The 16,377-nt window shown below is 40.1% G+C and overlaps 2 protein-coding genes across 4 annotated transcripts in view; one reads left to right on the top strand and one right to left on the bottom strand.

Moving 5' to 3' along the window:
• The window catches only part of lrpprc (leucine-rich pentatricopeptide repeat containing), a 58,575-nt gene extending 52,022 nt beyond the window's left edge, over window positions 1-6,553 (top strand). Inside the window, exons 35-38 of the mRNA XM_085369706.1 lie at window positions 2,276-2,350; window positions 3,037-3,121; window positions 4,185-4,327; window positions 6,453-6,553. Coding sequence (XP_085225832.1) covers window positions 2,276-2,350; window positions 3,037-3,121; window positions 4,185-4,327; window positions 6,453-6,518 — 369 coding nt within the window. The 3' untranslated portion in view covers window positions 6,519-6,553. The remainder of the gene's footprint in view (window positions 1-2,275; window positions 2,351-3,036; window positions 3,122-4,184; window positions 4,328-6,452) is intronic.
• A 1,826-nt stretch (window positions 6,554-8,379) lies between these two features.
• abcg8 (ATP-binding cassette, sub-family G (WHITE), member 8) lies at window positions 8,380-16,276 on the bottom strand. 3 transcript variants are annotated; one of them, XM_085369076.1, is made up of 13 exons: window positions 15,987-16,276; window positions 14,028-14,129; window positions 13,769-13,916; window positions 13,286-13,524; window positions 12,895-13,027; window positions 12,109-12,378; window positions 11,695-11,848; window positions 11,303-11,404; window positions 11,024-11,223; window positions 10,164-10,240; window positions 9,748-10,015; window positions 9,514-9,641; window positions 8,380-9,278 (listed from the first exon to the last, which is right to left on the bottom strand). In XM_085369076.1, exons 1-13 carry the CDS (start codon window positions 16,029-16,031, stop codon window positions 9,141-9,143), a joined length of 2,004 nt encoding a protein of 667 aa, XP_085225202.1. In that variant the 5' UTR covers window positions 16,032-16,276; the 3' UTR covers window positions 8,380-9,140. The 3 variants fall into 3 exon arrangements, with proteins under 3 accessions (XP_085225202.1, XP_085225201.1, XP_085225203.1); XM_085369075.1 differs by having other exon boundaries at window positions 11,303-11,407; XM_085369077.1 differs by lacking the exons at window positions 14,028-14,129; window positions 15,987-16,276 and having other exon boundaries at window positions 11,303-11,407; window positions 13,756-13,805.
• Between the last annotated feature and the right edge of the window lie 101 nt (window positions 16,277-16,377).

Raw genomic sequence — 16,377 nt, forward strand, 5'->3', positions numbered from 1 at the left:
TGACGATAATAGGGGGGGAATCTCAGAAAATAGGTTGGATAAGACGCTATTGCAGAGCCTTAGAAAGTAATCTCACCTTTAATTTTTGAAGTAAGAGTCAGGCACTAAGGGGAACGTGGTTAGGAAAAATATCAAAGTACCATCAAAATGATCCTCATTTGTACCCCCTGAATAAAACGATTAAACATCAGCTTCACTTTAACCATCCAGAAGAATTAAAAGATGCATCAGAGCTGCAAGGCGCTTACTAGGGTGGATCAAATTTTCCACATATTTAAACTTCAAGCAAATTTTAAGACTGAAAACTGCAATTTTAAAGTCACTTTAAACTTTAAAGTCAACACTGATAATGATAGTGTCCCTTTTTGAAGTCTGGTGGGGGTGAATGATTGCTTGTATAGCTTATTTGATCTCAAGATTATAGTTTTGCTGTAAACTCCAGAAAACGTAACATTACAAGACTGTCTCATGGTAACATGTGCCGTCCTGTTGTTAAAGTTTGAGTTTGGTCTCACATGTGACCGAGGTTGAGCTACATGCTGTGGTTTGTCCCTCTCGTTTTCCTGACTCTCCCTTCCAAGCTGCTCTTCCAGGGTCACTGCAGGGTAGCTTCCCAACTCCTCCATCCCATAAGTGAAGCAGGACCACAACTCTGAAAAGCTTTTATGCAGGCAAGCACACTATAATGATGACAAGTATATCAGGAGAGATGGAGGTGAGGTCGATGGGGAGCGAGAGGGATGAAGTCATTAAGGAGCGAGAAAGAAGCTGTGAGGTGTGTGCGTTACAGTCTCGTCTATAACTGCGCTGGGAGAGGTCACTGAGGAAAAAGGGGAAGAATTCCCCAGATATCCAGAGCTTTTAGGCAGTCTGTGTGAGCAGCAAAGGAGAAGGTAGGTCTGTTCAGCTGCGGCTTTACCACCGGGACTGTTTGGAGTAGCAAGGGAGGGCAAAAAATACAGGAGAGCGAATGAGAGCATGGAGCAAAGTTGCTTCAAAAAGTGAAGTAGCATAGTGGTAGTCTAATTGCCTGATTGTACTAAAGCTATTCTGCACTTAGTGACTCCAGAAGAAGGCAGGCTGCTCCGTGTCTGTGTGTGAAGCTGCGTGTTAATAGCCTTGCAGGCCATCCGCTTTTAATTCTGCGCGGAGCAGAGGAGGGAAACGTGTCAGTTTACGACTGGCTAGTAATCGGACCTCAACGCAGCTCAGCCAAGAGACTCACTCAGTCACAGAAAGGCAATCTCCTTCACAAACCCACAGAGTATATCATATGTATGTTTGTGTGTTTTCACAATAAGCAGTCGTTAACTGGCCAGTGACAGAAACATATCAGTTACTGGGGGGGGGATGCTGTTTTTCAGTGTAATAGGAACTCAAAATCTGACACCCAGTTTACCAATTTCTCTGACAGTTCTTTAAAAAGAGCAACTTTAAGTGTGTCCCCCATAAAGGTGACCTCCCTGTACCATTAATGACGAGTTTTAACACGCTATAGATAAATAAAGATGCGATTTGACAAACATTAGAATCGTTTCTCAATGTATTTATGTGTTTTAAATAGAAATGGAAGAACCATACACAGCCACAACAGCCTTGGTCGCACACTTCAACCAGTATTTGTCACAAGTCAGCCAATGTGGTTATGTTCAGCACTCTTTCATGAGCAGGCTTTCCAATGGTATAAGATTTAACGTCACAAAGCTTTGGTTGATTATTTCTATGTTGTGACAAACACAAGTTGTCTGACTTCTTCAACCGCTAGGGTTACTCCTAAAAGATAAAGAGTTAAGACGCCTGTTTGTGGCGAATTATTTGCTGGAATCTGCCTGAAACTTTTTCACTTCTGTTTTGAATTCCTGTCATCAGCTCATCAGTGTAAATCGCTCCAGTCCAAGCTGCACAGGAAGCAGTCACGCTATGACCGTACTGATGTTTCCACTGAGTAACAGACATGGCCTTTAGTTGGACTTAGCGATAATTATGCTTTTTGTGAAGCTCTGTACCTATTAAGGTCATAAAGAAATGAGTAGTTATTAGATTCATAATTATCCTTTAACCTGAGTGTAACCCTGAGTGTGCGAATGTTTATACGAATGCTTGGGTGTGCTGGAGTGTGCATGTGTGTGTTTATATACTGTACCTATTTAAAAAGAAGACTGAAGTGTCTTCTTGACTTCAGAAAGAGTCGAGAGGATCAGCTGTCGACTATCACACTTAAGCTCTTATTTCTTTCTCTCTCTCTTTTTTTTTTGTCTCTTTTGTCCTAATGCAGCGTTGCAATGCTTTGGCTGAACAGAAGGAAGTGCTGCTGTCCTTTGTAACCCAAAAGGCTCAGACACCTGGGCAGGTAAGAAATTATATCATTTGTGAATACATTATTTGTGACCAAGTGGGTTTCCTTAATTATGGACTAATCAAAATGCAAGCTCTATGATATTTAACTACACTTCTCCTCTCAAGTGACTGCTGTAATCCTGATGTCTCAGATCTCTAAATCTAGTCTAAAGATTTGAATTTTTTTGACCCTATTAATGTTTACATTTGGCCACAATCCCCTTCAAGTAGGCCTCTCTGTGCACCTCTGGACCTTTCGCATATCTTGATATATGTGGATTTTCCCCTGGAAGTCCAGTTCTCACCACTTAATAATCCCAAATGTCAATTTCTGAAGGCACTGGGATGTACTAGATTGCCTGAGCATCCCCTGAGTTGTGCCTGTGTACTCACCTTGGTGAAGTTGAGTACACAGAAATGCATCTACATTGATTTTTGTCTTTCTGAATGAAGTCTGAAATGTCAGAGAGGCAAAATATTCCTTAATATGACTTAGTTCAAATAGCCACACGTGGAATTAGGAACCTGAGCGTCTGCAGTCTGTTCCATGTTTAAAAAGCACACTCACTTTTGAACAGCATTATTATTTTTACCCATTTTGTTGGAGCATATTTTAATTTCTATTTTGTTATCGGGATATGAATCACAGTTCAACTCCTTACATGCGCGTCCTTGCATGTGTAATGTGTTTGTGTTTAGGTGGGTAAGATCAAGAACCTGCTCAGCTTGATTCCAGACTTTGCGGAGAAGGAACTGCTGTACCCATACCTGATGAAATGTCACGGTAAGATGCATAAACAGGCACTCGTTCTTACAGAAGAGCTGAACGGGTCTGGTAGTGCAGCATGCGGTTCACTGGACTGTAGCTAAGTCAACATTAACAGGCCCATTAACAATGCATCAGGTCAAGCTCAGGGTGTGAGTGTAGGAAAGCGTTCAGGGGTTAGAACACATGTCCTCTAATGAGTTAGCTGTCCTGGCTAGCCTAGCGTGCTAATCTCAACACGTTCCACCACTCAGCTTTTCCCCCCTCTCTCCACCTTTTTGCTCCTGTCTACATTTTCTTGTCCTCAGTTTTTTTTTTTTTCTTTTTTATCCTCCTCTCTTTGCTTTTACTTCACCTTCTCACCCACCAGTCCCCCCTTCTTCCGTACCTTGTCACACCAGAGATGAGAAGACATGACTATTTAATTAGCATTAGCTCGCTGGTCGGTCAAGGCAGCCATAGGGGAAGCAATTAGTGATGCTCTGCTCGCCTCCGTTCTTTGTCCCATCTGTGTACTTTTTCTTTTTTCTCTTTCAGGGCTTTTCTTTTTTCCTTTCACTGTCATTTTTTTCACCTTTGTGACCTTCCCTCTTGGCTGCACACAACCACAGATATTTGTGTGCAGTTGTTTCAGGTTTGTCTCCCTAAAAATGAAAGTTACTGACCCTTTAATATTTTTTTTCTTGTCATAATTTTTAATGTCTATAAAACCTTATTTTACTGTCTAGCTGTTTTTAATTTGCACCTTGAGAATATATTTTCCACAGTGCCAGTGACTCCTCGCCTATTTCTTCCCCTATGTTCTCTTTTTCCACCTCCTCCATTGAACCAACAAACACAAGTAATAAAAAGAAAGTGTCACACTGCCAAGAAAAAAAGGAAAAAAATGGAAATGCACAGATAGTCAAATGTGCAGCTGCACTTAAAAATCAAATTTCTTGGCACCAATAAATTGCCAGGAAAATAACATGATTATCCCACCACACTGTCAGTTTTCTCTAAATATCCAAATTCAAATAAGACATGTTGCTTGTCTCATTTGTTGACTTTCTCCCTCCCACTCCCCACTTTCATCTGGCAGTTCTGGATAAGGACTTACCAGCAGCCAAGGCTTTGCATGAGCAGATGCAGAAGGAGGGGATAGTTGTAGACGAGCTGTCACTCAAACGTCTGGCTGTGCTTTACCGCGAAGCAGGAGAGACGGTGCCCTTCCCCGAGCCCCCCGTAAGTCTCCCTCTCTCACACACACACACACACACACACACACACACACACACACACACACACACACACACACACACACACAGGAGATGCTTTGAGCAAACACTCGGATGCAAATGTGTTTGTGTTTTAACATTTTAGAGGTTTGATTAAATAAAATGAACCATAGATATGAAGGGCAGAAAAACTGCAGGAGAAAAGTTGCTCTTCCTTCATTCAGAAGATTCAGTTGTGAAGCTTTTGTGTACTCCACACTGTTGTACATTTCAAACTCTGACATAAAGGAAAAAGTTGTTGTTTTTTTTAAGTGCCCTTAAACACAATTGATTTTTGGGTTAGAGGTGAATTTTGAATGATGTGTACAAAATACCGAGTTTGCATCAGACCTCCACAAATGACAATCTGGACCTGTGGAAGGAATTATGAGCAACTGCATTCATATTATCAACATTTTGGTTTGTGTTACCAGCATAAACATGGAAAGCATAGTTCACTACAACTAGAAATAAACCTAAAACAGAATTTATGATGCATTTTTAAATGCATGTTTTTTCTCTTTACATTTCTGCCTTTCATTTTAGGGTGAACACAAATTTTAACTAAGCAGTGAATTAACCTCTTAAGAAAGAATTGACAATGAAGCTCCAGTTGGCAAGTTTTCTTTAAACGTGACTTTTTCCTTATGTTTTGCCTCTGTACATCACCACAGTGGATTTTAAACCACACACTAAAGCTGTCATTGAAGTGCACACTGTCATCTTTAATTCAGGGATATGAGTTAGAATTGCATTAACAGTTTATGCCGTCACCGCGTTCTGTTTCCTCTCTTGAGATGCTCTGTTTGGCCTGCTGCACCTCACAGCTCCTAACCAGTGCTAGCACTTGTTGTGCTGGTGTCCTAATGTGTGCTGTGGTCTCTGTGTGCCATACTAATATGAAGGAGCAGTATGCCCGCTCAGTATACTTCAGCATGCCCAGGCCTGCAGCAAGCCTCCTGAAGCCATTAGTGTGTGTGTGTGTGAGAGAGAGAAATGGCGCCCCAGAGTCACGGAGTTGTGTAAGGGAGATGGTGTCACTGCAATAGCCACTCTTCTTTTTGGGTTCATAGTGTTTTTGAGCATGAGTTTTTCAGCACGATGAACATTTTTTTAAGCTGATGTGGGTCTATTTTTAGCAGAGGACACACACACAGGCCTCTCAGCCACAGCACTTTTGATGCGCTGTCCCCTTGAGGCAGGTATAGGCCGGAGCCTTACCTTCACATCACTCACCTGCAGTACGAAGATAGAAGGAGAAAGAGGGGATGAAGGTAGAGAAGCTCTTACATTATTTACTGAAAACCAGGGTAGTTAAGTCATTGCTGGATTTTATAAACAGAGTAGAGGGAGGAGAGTTGCAAGGAGAGGGAAAGGTGAAGAGTCACAGAGTTGAGAAGTTTCTACAAATAAAAGCGCAGCTCCCGACGCTGGTCTTCATCCTCTCCGAATGTATAGAGGTTTGCATTTTCCGGCAGCCCGTTTCCAAAAAGAAATGTTTCAGTTTTATTTCTTTTTATTTCTAAATGCTTTGAACTTCGTCAGAATGTAGCCAAATAAGCCAACATGTGGACAAACCTTTAGAGGAAATAAGATATTTTTAATTAGGGTGCTCTGACCCCCTCGAAACTGTTTGAAACGCGTGCCAGGATCTCCCTCTCCCTCTCTGTAGTGAGCATGGCGATTTATCGGCATTAATTACTACATTAATAAGCAAACGTACATTGTAAGGAGCTGGCGTAATCTGCAGAAAAGCTCTCACCTTCTCCCCCTCCCAAAAACACCCACCACAACACTTTGTCTGGATCAAAACACTGATTAATTAGCCAGGAACAGAGGCAAAGAACGGAAGTGCGTGTTTGGGGAATGTGCTACAAATCCCTTATTTGTGTATTAATGGGGATTTAAAGATGAAACGAGACAACCTGGTTGGAGACTGGAGACTATTTAGACGGACCCAGGAGGGCTCCAGTGCCGCTTACTTTAAGAAAGAGGCGAGATACAAAACACGCCTTACGGTGTAAGGCTGCATCAGGTGAGCAGGTGTTGGGATGTTTGTTGCTGAATGGTCTGCCTTTGCTTTCTCTTTGCAGGAGTCCTTTAAGTTTTATGCAGACAAGCTGAGAGCTGCCAAAGCCCAGGCGACAGCGGAGGAATAAAGATTAATCATCCTCTCCTCATACCTCATTGCAAATCCCACAATTTTCTTCCTTTCTTTCTTTTTTTTTTTTTTTATATGAGTTGTTCAATCTGAAATGTTGAGTGTTGTAACTTTTGGATGCTGAGATTCTGTCCACTGCGGTATCAATACTGTTGAACATGTTGCTAATGTACAGAAGTATTTATGCTAATAAACAATGGTAGGAACCCAGACCGAGTGCGTGAGGTTTTTGTGCAATTTAAAAAGAAATTCTTTTCAAAATACCCAGCCCACCTTGGGTGATGTTTTATGTCTTAATCGGGTGCAGCTCAGGGGACAAAATGCATTTACTCAAGAACAACCGTTTTCAAGGTAGTGCATCTTTTACTTTACAGAATAAAGTTATACCCACAAAACTTATAAATTCTTCAACATGTTTCAGGTGGATCTCCAAAACGACTGGAGCCATGTGTTGCATGAGCATTACATCACCAACGCTCAAGTTTCTGACTTGAGCTTTTTGAGGGCCTCTGCACAAGTTAAACACATAATTAAATGTAATACCTGTTTTAAAGCATGTGTAAAAACACATGAGTGAATAGGTTTTGTATTTGTCATATACCCTACATTATAATCTATGTACCCAAGCAACAATGTGAAGCTGAAGAAATGTGAAGACATGAAATGAATGGATGGATATATGACTAATTTTGAGTCAAAGGTCATAATTAATCTAATGTTGGGCTTTTTCCTCCTTTTTTATGTAAGGTCATTTCCAGCGGCAGGCTAGAAACAAACACAATTTGGAAATTTATGTTATTAAAGGTCCTTTTCAAAGAAGTGTTGAAGCTCGCAAATATATTAGTGTATGTTTGACTGTTTTTGCAATATTAAAATTATATTTCAAACACTGAAATGCTTGTTTTGGTCTTAAGTTTAAGGTGTGGCTTACATACTATATTTTCAGTGTTCGTGCACTGAAGGTTCCAGGTTTTCCCATCGCACATAATTAGCTACCATATGTTTGTGAATTGAGAAATCTAGCAGGGCCAGGTCTGTAAGTCTGAATTTTGAGTGAGCATAGAAAAATTTTGACTTTCATTGTCATGTGTGAAGAAAGCTTAGGTATCAATAACAACCAGCTTGTGCAAGGTCAAGGGCACATACCGGGGTCCTGACCTGTTTTTTTTTTCCTCCCTTTTTTTGTTCAAGTGATTGGCAACCCCACAATTAGTGTACCTGTGACAGTCTTGAAGCCATGAAACAATAAAATAGGCTCAAACATGCCATCCTACACAGTCTGCTCAGAAAGCTGCATGTGTAGATACATTTTCATGCAAGACATGTAGCCATTGATCTGATCTGGGAGACATTTTGCTTGACTGATAGATGACCTTATGCTGTCTAACCCCAGCTCTCTGCAGCTCTCCTCTAATCGACATTGAACTCTGTGCTGGCCTCAGATATTCCCTAGATATTAATGTAATGCAATGCCCGCAGCCCTCTCAGAGCCAGGCCTTAGATAACACTCACTGGTTTTTCCCCAAGAAGATTGCGGGTTTGTTAAGGTCAGCGGAGCTCATTTGGAAAACAAATTAAGGTACAGAAGAAGGAACTTCTGATGTAAACCAGCATGTTTTCTAAGTTATGCTGATATATAAACTTAATATCCCCCTAATATTTCTGCATAAAGGAGCATTGTGTGTTGCCAAAATAGCCGTGATGCGAAGGATGATACACACAAAAAAAGAAAGAAAAATTACACTTCCAGTTTAATTTTCAAGCAGCTGCAGAGCTCCAGTGAACTCCATCGTGTAAGTGAATGTGAAGGCTGAGGATGAGTGCACAAACCAAACATAAACACGCAGAAGTGAGGCATTTTGAGACGATACTTTACTAATTTGGGCTCAAACCACGTTAGAAAAAAGATTTAAGAGGCTTTTGCACCAGTGCAAAAACTCACAGCTTACATAGCATTCAGTCTACACAAGAAGTTTTTTCCGAGTGTGAGTTGGCCTACTAAATTTCTCTTGGTCATCTTTCTTCAGTGCTCAGTATTCTGTCTTAATAATATGCTTAATAACTTCACATATACAAAAAAAAAAGATAACGCTGAGAATATCGAAAATGGAACAAGCAAAAGCTGCAGATTGATATCTGCTAAAGTAGCGCTCTAATCATCTGCCATGCCTGGGAAAAAGAGGGCGAACGAGAGAAAAGTTCATTATTTTCAAATCAATGTTACGACAGTCCTCTGCTGCCATCCAGCAGCAGGCAGCGGCACTGCGACTCCAAACTGTTTCATCACCACGCTCAACTTTTTCTTCTGTAAATCTTTTTCTGTTGGCAGATTAAAACCGTAAACGATGGAAGCATTTTGAAATATTTCAGATGAGTAAATATAGTATTTTATGAATATTTTTCCCATTACACAGGTAAAGTTTATGATGCTGAAATTACAAAAATCTAAACATTTTAATCATGCATGCATTTTACTTTTATAGCATTTGAATTAAATGTCTAAAGAGGAATAAAATGGAAAGTTTGGTATCGAAACCAGCCGAACTAGAACCTCCCTTCCACTTATGCAAAATAAAAACCCTGATGATGTCAGAGGGCGTTTGGTTTTTCTCAGTTTTGTTCACCAGTCTTGACTGGACTTCTGCTTGATGAATTTTAGGGACAGGAAATAGAGCACCATGAAGCCCAGACAGACTCCAAGTAGGACCAAGTAGCAAGAGTACAGCGGGTACTGGTTCATGTGCAGGGCCTCCACCACCTGAATGACGTACAGAAAGGATTAGAGGAGAAAAATGTTCATCAAATGGATTTGTCCATTAAAGTAAGAATTAGCAGGTCCTTAAAAACATTAACAGTCCTGATAACTCTCTTATGGTCTGATTTGTTTAGTCCTATAAATCTTAAAGATTTAATATCTGTACAGATAATAGCAAACCTAACAGTAATGTGTAAACAAATCATAACTTGAGTTGAAATGATAGTGTTTAACTCACGTGTATGCCATCAACATTGATAGACATGTTTGCAATGGTGACGGAATAATCGTTGCCTCTGAACTGCACCTGCAGCATGCCCTCAAAACCCCAGCGCATGAATGAGGCATAAGAGAGCCATGATGCCACTGTGGAGACAAAAAACATGAACAAACATTAAATGCTGACCAGCTCATTTTTCTTTCCGAAGCTGTCGCCTGCTGTTTACGGTTTATAACGCAAATAATTCCTCACCAAGCCACAAATTCTCCAGGTTGATAACATAGCCTGCAGTCAAGTAGAAGACGGTGAACAAAGAATTGCCCATGAAGGCAGAAGTCTGCAGGGTGGGAAGCAAAGCAGCTACAAACAGAGCCATGGCCCGGCTGCAGTAAACCATCAGCCACACTAACAAGAAGTTCAGAAGGAAACGGTCTGGCGCCTTGTTAAGTCCTGCCAGCCAATAGATGGGCAGACCATAGACTAATGTGAACACACAGTGTTCTGGTAACTCCCCCAAAACCTGAAAATGGAGAAAAAGCATATATTCAAAAATACACGACAGTCAAGAATGCATAAAACATACTTGTAGTACTATTCAGCATACAGTGACTCCAGCATGGAACAAGACTGGCCCCTGCTGGAGATTCAGTTTTATCACTGGACTTTACCTTGGCAAAGAAGTAAGAGGTCACAGAGTACATGCCGTCCTGCAGCTCGTGGTAAAGCATGGCTCTCTCTGTGTGACCTGCAGAGAGCATTCAGTCTAACGACACTCAGTTCACAATACATGCAGTAGGATCAGCTTCATGAGCTGTATTTAGCCTCAGCCAGGCAGTTTGTTTTTTTCTTAAAAACTAAGATGTCAAAGAGTTGTATTAGGTTAGGGCATGAATATATAGCACAATGTCTCTCTACATAAATGTTATGATACTGGATAAAATGCAGTTTCAGAGATTTTGTTTTAATTTTCTCTCTGCAGTTAGAGTCACAGTATTTAATTCTAAGTGAGCCTGGCATCATTTTTCTATCTTTTGGTGTCTTCTGACCTTGACCTGAATTAAACTTGACTTTTTATGGTTATGGCTAGACACCTCTACACTGTACATGTGGCTGGATGTCATAAAGTTCAGGGTTAAAGAACACAAATCTGTCTGATAACTCTGATAATCTTTCCATTCTGAACCATCCTACCTTTACCTGCTCTGTTAAAGTGTTCATCATTAATTCAAAGAATAGAATAGAATAGAATAGAATAGAATAGAATAGAATAGCCCTTTCGTCATTGCGCATGTACAATGAAATTGTGGACATCTGCAAATGACTGCAAATGCAGAGGTCACAACTTGAAATGCCTTCAGTGATTTTTGCTTTATTTTAAACAGATAATTTTTTTATGATACTTATTACATGTGAACATTTATAACATAAAACACTTAAATAATTTAAAGTAAATGCATAGAGAAATCAAAACACAACCTCAGTGAGACTTATTACTGGCTTTATCCTTTCAAACTGCTTTATTACTCACATTTAGCTATGACGTCCAGCACCACAGCAAATGGGGTGAGAGCTCCGATCATGTAGAGAAGAGACACGGTGTCCTGAATGGACAGGCGGGTTTCTCCTGCCCCGTAGTAGAGAGAGCCGACCAGCAGCGACATGAGGAGGGCCTCGAAGCCGTGAACTAATAGGGTGACCAGGTCTCTGAAGTCATTATACATGTGACGCCTGATGAACAAGAGGAGAGAGGTCAGTGTTCATATTCAGTCACATAGATTTGAGTGCTCCAAAACATTCATGCTCGTACTTGATGAGGGTGTTAAACTGGTGTAGTTTGCCTGGCAGTCTGTTTTCATGCCTGGAAATAGTTATTACTTCATCTTCTTTTCTCTTGCTTGGCTGCTGAGGGCTGCTGTGTGTGGGAAAAAAGAGTAATGGATGGGTTAGTCTGGGTTTTAAAGGTTTGGTCCACAGCTTAAGCATGACCATAAAGGAGTTTTAAGCATCTACAACAGGTAATCACAAAAAACAGTAAATCCCTATATATGGAAAGCTGTAAGCAGAGATATTGTGGTGTTATTTCTTACAAAAAATACAGAAAATCTTATGCTTTATTAGAAAAATGCTGGTTCATTATCACTACTTACTGTTTAAATAAAATTTTAAAAAAGCCAAACTTTCACACAAAAACATGATCACCTGTCGGTTTGCGCTACATCAGTCCCAGCGGCTTTCCACATGTGGTCGTCAGTATCACGAACCTTTTCCATGAACTGCTCAGCCAGAACTCTGGCCCTCTCCAAACACTCGGCTTCTCGCTCTGGACTGCGCCGGTCTATACTGATCAGATCAACTGGATACACACACACACACACACACATAAAAGACACAGGACACCAACAACATGAGGCTTAAATAGGTTTAAAAGAATGAAAAACACAAAGAGATGTAGTATTTATCATTAAGATGAAAACAAATGCTTCTTTTGCAAAATTAGTGGTAAATTGTTGGGTCCCAGCTTTCCTTAAGTTACCAGTGAGCATGGGGTTGGTAAGAATATGTTATTGCATGCTGGGAAGAAGCACTTAATTCTCTTTTGACACACTTACTAACCATAGTAGTCAGAGGGGTTGCAGTATCGTGGGCAGGGGTGTCCCAGAGCAGTGAAGTAAGGCACCATCTCACGAGCTGCACCGCAGTAAACAGCTGAACCTGAAGACATCAGGACGACGAGGTCGAAGAGCTGAAAGATATCTGATCGAGGCTGGTGGACTGAAAGCAGGACCAGACGATTTCCCCGAGCCAGACGGGACAGTGTGATCACCAAGTTATGAGCGGTAAAGCTGTCTAAACCTGATGTGGGTTCATCCAGGATCAAAATACCTGAGAGGGGAAATAGACCAATCTATCACCTCTGTTAAACCCTGTTCTTTATATAACAGATCTTAACAGTATGAGCTCGAAAATAATAGAGGAATCATGATTGTTAAAGTCAGTAATTAGTCAAATGTGTTTGTTATTCACAGGAAGAAGTGTTACACTCGTGTCACTTCCCAGTAGTTTATAGATGTTCAGAAACGGTATGAAATACCCTGTTTAGAGCTGAAACATTTAAAACTCGCATAAACACAAAGGTTAAAAATGTTATATCTATAGTAACTTTAGAAGTTGCAATAAAAACAACATATATGACACTGATTACACTCAGATGCTAAATGGAAAGGAGGCACTGGAGGTGGGTTGCAAAGTGGCGTATAGAGGACACAATTAAAATAGTGTGCCATATATAAAAGCTGCTGCTTGGATTGGGACTTCAGTTTGAGTCATTGCCCTGTCTTAACAACATAAATGACAGTTCAGGGGACCACATTAATTAATCTCTTTGTTAATATCTCTCACCGGGGTTCCAGAGAAGCTGGACAGCTATGCTGACTCTCCTCCTCTCTCCACCAGAAACCCCCCTGATGTAGTTGTTTCCCACCCTGGTGTGTGCACACTGCCGCAACCGCAGCTCTGCGATAACATCATCCACCTGTGACAGACAGCAACCAGAGACACTGTTAGTCATTGTTATCTGGACACATACAAGCATTCTTATCATTTAACACGTGTTTGTTCAACAAAAACTCTGAAGAGTTTAAAAGGGCATGCCTTAACGAGAATGTGATAAACATGCTGACAACGGCTCTATTATAAAATGGATAAACAAGAACCTGCCAGTCCAAACAATCATGCAAATACTGTTATGGAAATAGTTTGAGTCCCATTTATTGACCAGTCTTAATCTTACCCTCTGGTCCCTTTGAGCCTGTGTGAAGTGAGTGGGCAACCTCAGTTTGGCAACAAAGGAGAGAGTCTCTCGGACGGTGAGGTGAGGAAGAAGCCGATCGTCTTGGCGGACGTGAGCGATGCTTTTCTTGACGAGCTGGGGCGTGTTGTGCTTCCCATTAATTAGAATCTCACCGGACTTCATGATGCCTCCTTCATCCCGACAAGTTATTATGTCCAGCAGAGACGTTTTACCACAACCTGAAAACATATTGAATTCAAGACATTCTCATCTTTGCTTATGTTCAAAAAAACAAACCATAAGCAATATAGAACCGGAGAAATGCATCTATGAGTCTTCCAAATTAGCAGATTTTCTACTTATTTTTACTTAACACACATTTATTCTTCAAGAAAATGCAGTTTTTTCTTTACTGTTCTGGTGGAACAAAGCATATCTATTACTTTATTTAATAAAGCAATACTTCAAACCTTTGTGCATCACCTGAGCTGCCAATAAGGGCCAGCATCTGTCCGCTGTGGACAGTGAGGCTCAGCTTGTTGATGGCTGTCTGCTTATTTCCTTTAATTTCCCACGGCATTTTGAACTCTGACAGCCTCTCGTACCACGGGATCTGAGCTGCTGTATCCACCTGTGAACATAAACACATGTACACGATGAACACCTGCAGCATGTATACACATGAACCAGTCAGGAGCTTGAGAAAACTCATGTAAGATAAGAGCAGGTGACCTATAGTTACCTCATAGCAAAGGTTTTTGACCTCCAGCACATTGCAGCCTCCGCTGTAGGTGAAGTAGAGACTGCTGTCCTCCTCAGATGAGAATAACTCTCTGTCTTGATGCTGTTAATGCGAAGCAAGCAAGTCAATAAGTTTCATACAGACCAGGATACATGTACTAAATGTTTTTATATATATAGACCTATATATACCTTATAAACTATGAGAAACAAGATGTTCTTATTTCAAAGTTTCAAATCAGAATTACAGATATGCTGATTTTACACCACAAAATTGGGTTTAGTTAGTAACAACAAACAGTACAGTAGATAATAAACCTGTGGCCACACATTAGTTGGATGTGATTAGAAAATGTGATTTTGTCTTTTGTCATTTAGTCTTTTATGGAAAAAAATTGTTACACGCATTAACTTGTGTGTTTGATTGTCTACCTGCGTGTGTCTGTTTGTACTGTATGTGCAAATATCTGCCTGTGTGACCAGAGTCCAATTTCAAATAAACCCAATAGTTCAGTTGCAGAAGAAAAAAAATACAAATGTTCAAATTGAGATTAACAGCATCCTGCCACTTAATCTAGTTTACATGGTGTAGATTATAACATACAGTTCTGTTTTAAAATTAACGACTTTTTTAGCCACACATCAAATTTGATCATTTATCACTCATGGAAGCTTCTATAAAATAATAATGTACTGGCTGAAAAAAACAAATACATATTTGGTTTTTTTTACTGATTTTTTTTCATTGTATAGCAAAACGAGGTCGGACATCAGATAGATGTGAAAATGTGAGTCGTGAATGTAATAAAACAAAGAACGCAATTAATACATTTACAACCAAATTAAGCCATTAAACAAATGAGTGAAAAATAATTTGATATTTTACTGAATGTATAAATTAATGAGACACTTAACTGGGCACGATCAAAAATATGTTACAAATCCTGATTTGAACACTGGAAGGAAAAAGGACCTGGATTTCAGTGCTGTAACTGGGAAAGCTTGGTCTGAAACTGGTAAAAGCTGCTGGCAAGCAAACAACTTGGGTTTGCTGGGGTTAGCATATTTAAGCAGTGAGTCTGCGTTGCCTTCTTAACAGAAGTTTATGCATTTCTGGCCATTTGATAGAAAACATTTTTTTATGCTTGAGTAAACGAAACCCAGCAGTGGACATGTTATAGCTAAGCAATAATAACTGAACAGGAAGCCAGTGTAATGACACCAGGAAAGGCAAAAGGTACCAGGTGTGATCGTGACCTTAGTGCCTACCAGACTTCATGTACTGAAGCAGTCTACTCTGGACTTAATGAGTTAAATAATTTTACAAATAACGTTAAATGGTTCATTTGGGTTCTCATTGCATAAACATCCAGATTTCAGAGCATTCTGGTCGCATTTTTAAGGATATTTATCTCGACAAAATGCATCATAGAGTTTGGAAATGTTGTCACTGCTGATCCCGCCGTTGCAACCAGAACATGCCCGATGCAGAAACTGACATAGGAGAAAAACAGAGCTTGCTAAACCATCTATCCATCCATGTGTTTTTCCAACCAATTATCCAATTCAACATTTCCTATTTGAAATTACAGTTTTTTTCTAAATTAATTTGCACTTAAGTGCATTCAGGGAAAAATTCCAGTTTTTCAGCAAAATGTTAAAATGATATATTAGGAAATCAATCAAATTCTTTTCTATAGATAAATAAGTTTGTTTTTTTTAAGAAAAAACAAAAAACCCACGTAAAGTAAAGTTTCTAGTACTGGTTGAGCACACTAGTGATCATAAATTGATTTAGGTTACTTCAGATTAGTTAATAAAATCCCATGTTATACTCAGTCAAAGAGAGGAGTTTAATGGCTGGTAGGGCTATAAATAAAGTAAAACAGCACAAAGTTAAGACCTGGATTGGTCATTTTCTTTAGGAGAGCTAAGATTTGCATATTTTGACCTGACAAACCTGTGAGTAGTCGTTTGTGTGTATAAGGTCACTGCCATTGTCCATGGTTAAAATTTGCAGGTTAGAGAGGTCAATACTCCTCTTTTCCTCTTCTGTTAGGGTCTTTATTTTCCTCTCTGTCTGCTGCTTTGTGTCTCCAGTTGTTCACGTCCTCCTGAAGATCTTCTCCCTTCTAGTTCACAATTCTTTCTTCTTGAAGCATCCGAGTTCATGTCATGTCAGTTCGCCCTCTGCTTTATCCTGTCAGTCACAGCTTTTTTGGGAAGCAGCCGACAATACGAGGACTGAGTCCACACTGAAGGGCTGTGAACTGACTTAGCATGTGTGCTTTTTGTCTTCATTATACAACCTTTGATCAAAGTTCTCTGAGATAACATGACATTTGCTGCGC

Source organism: Diplotaxodon limnothrissa, linkage group LG13 (assembly GCF_057381915.1).
Source record: "Diplotaxodon limnothrissa isolate DT_005_m linkage group LG13, D_limnothrissa_male_GT1.1, whole genome shotgun sequence".
In the NCBI taxonomy this organism is placed as follows: Eukaryota; Metazoa; Chordata; class Actinopteri; order Cichliformes; family Cichlidae; genus Diplotaxodon; species Diplotaxodon limnothrissa.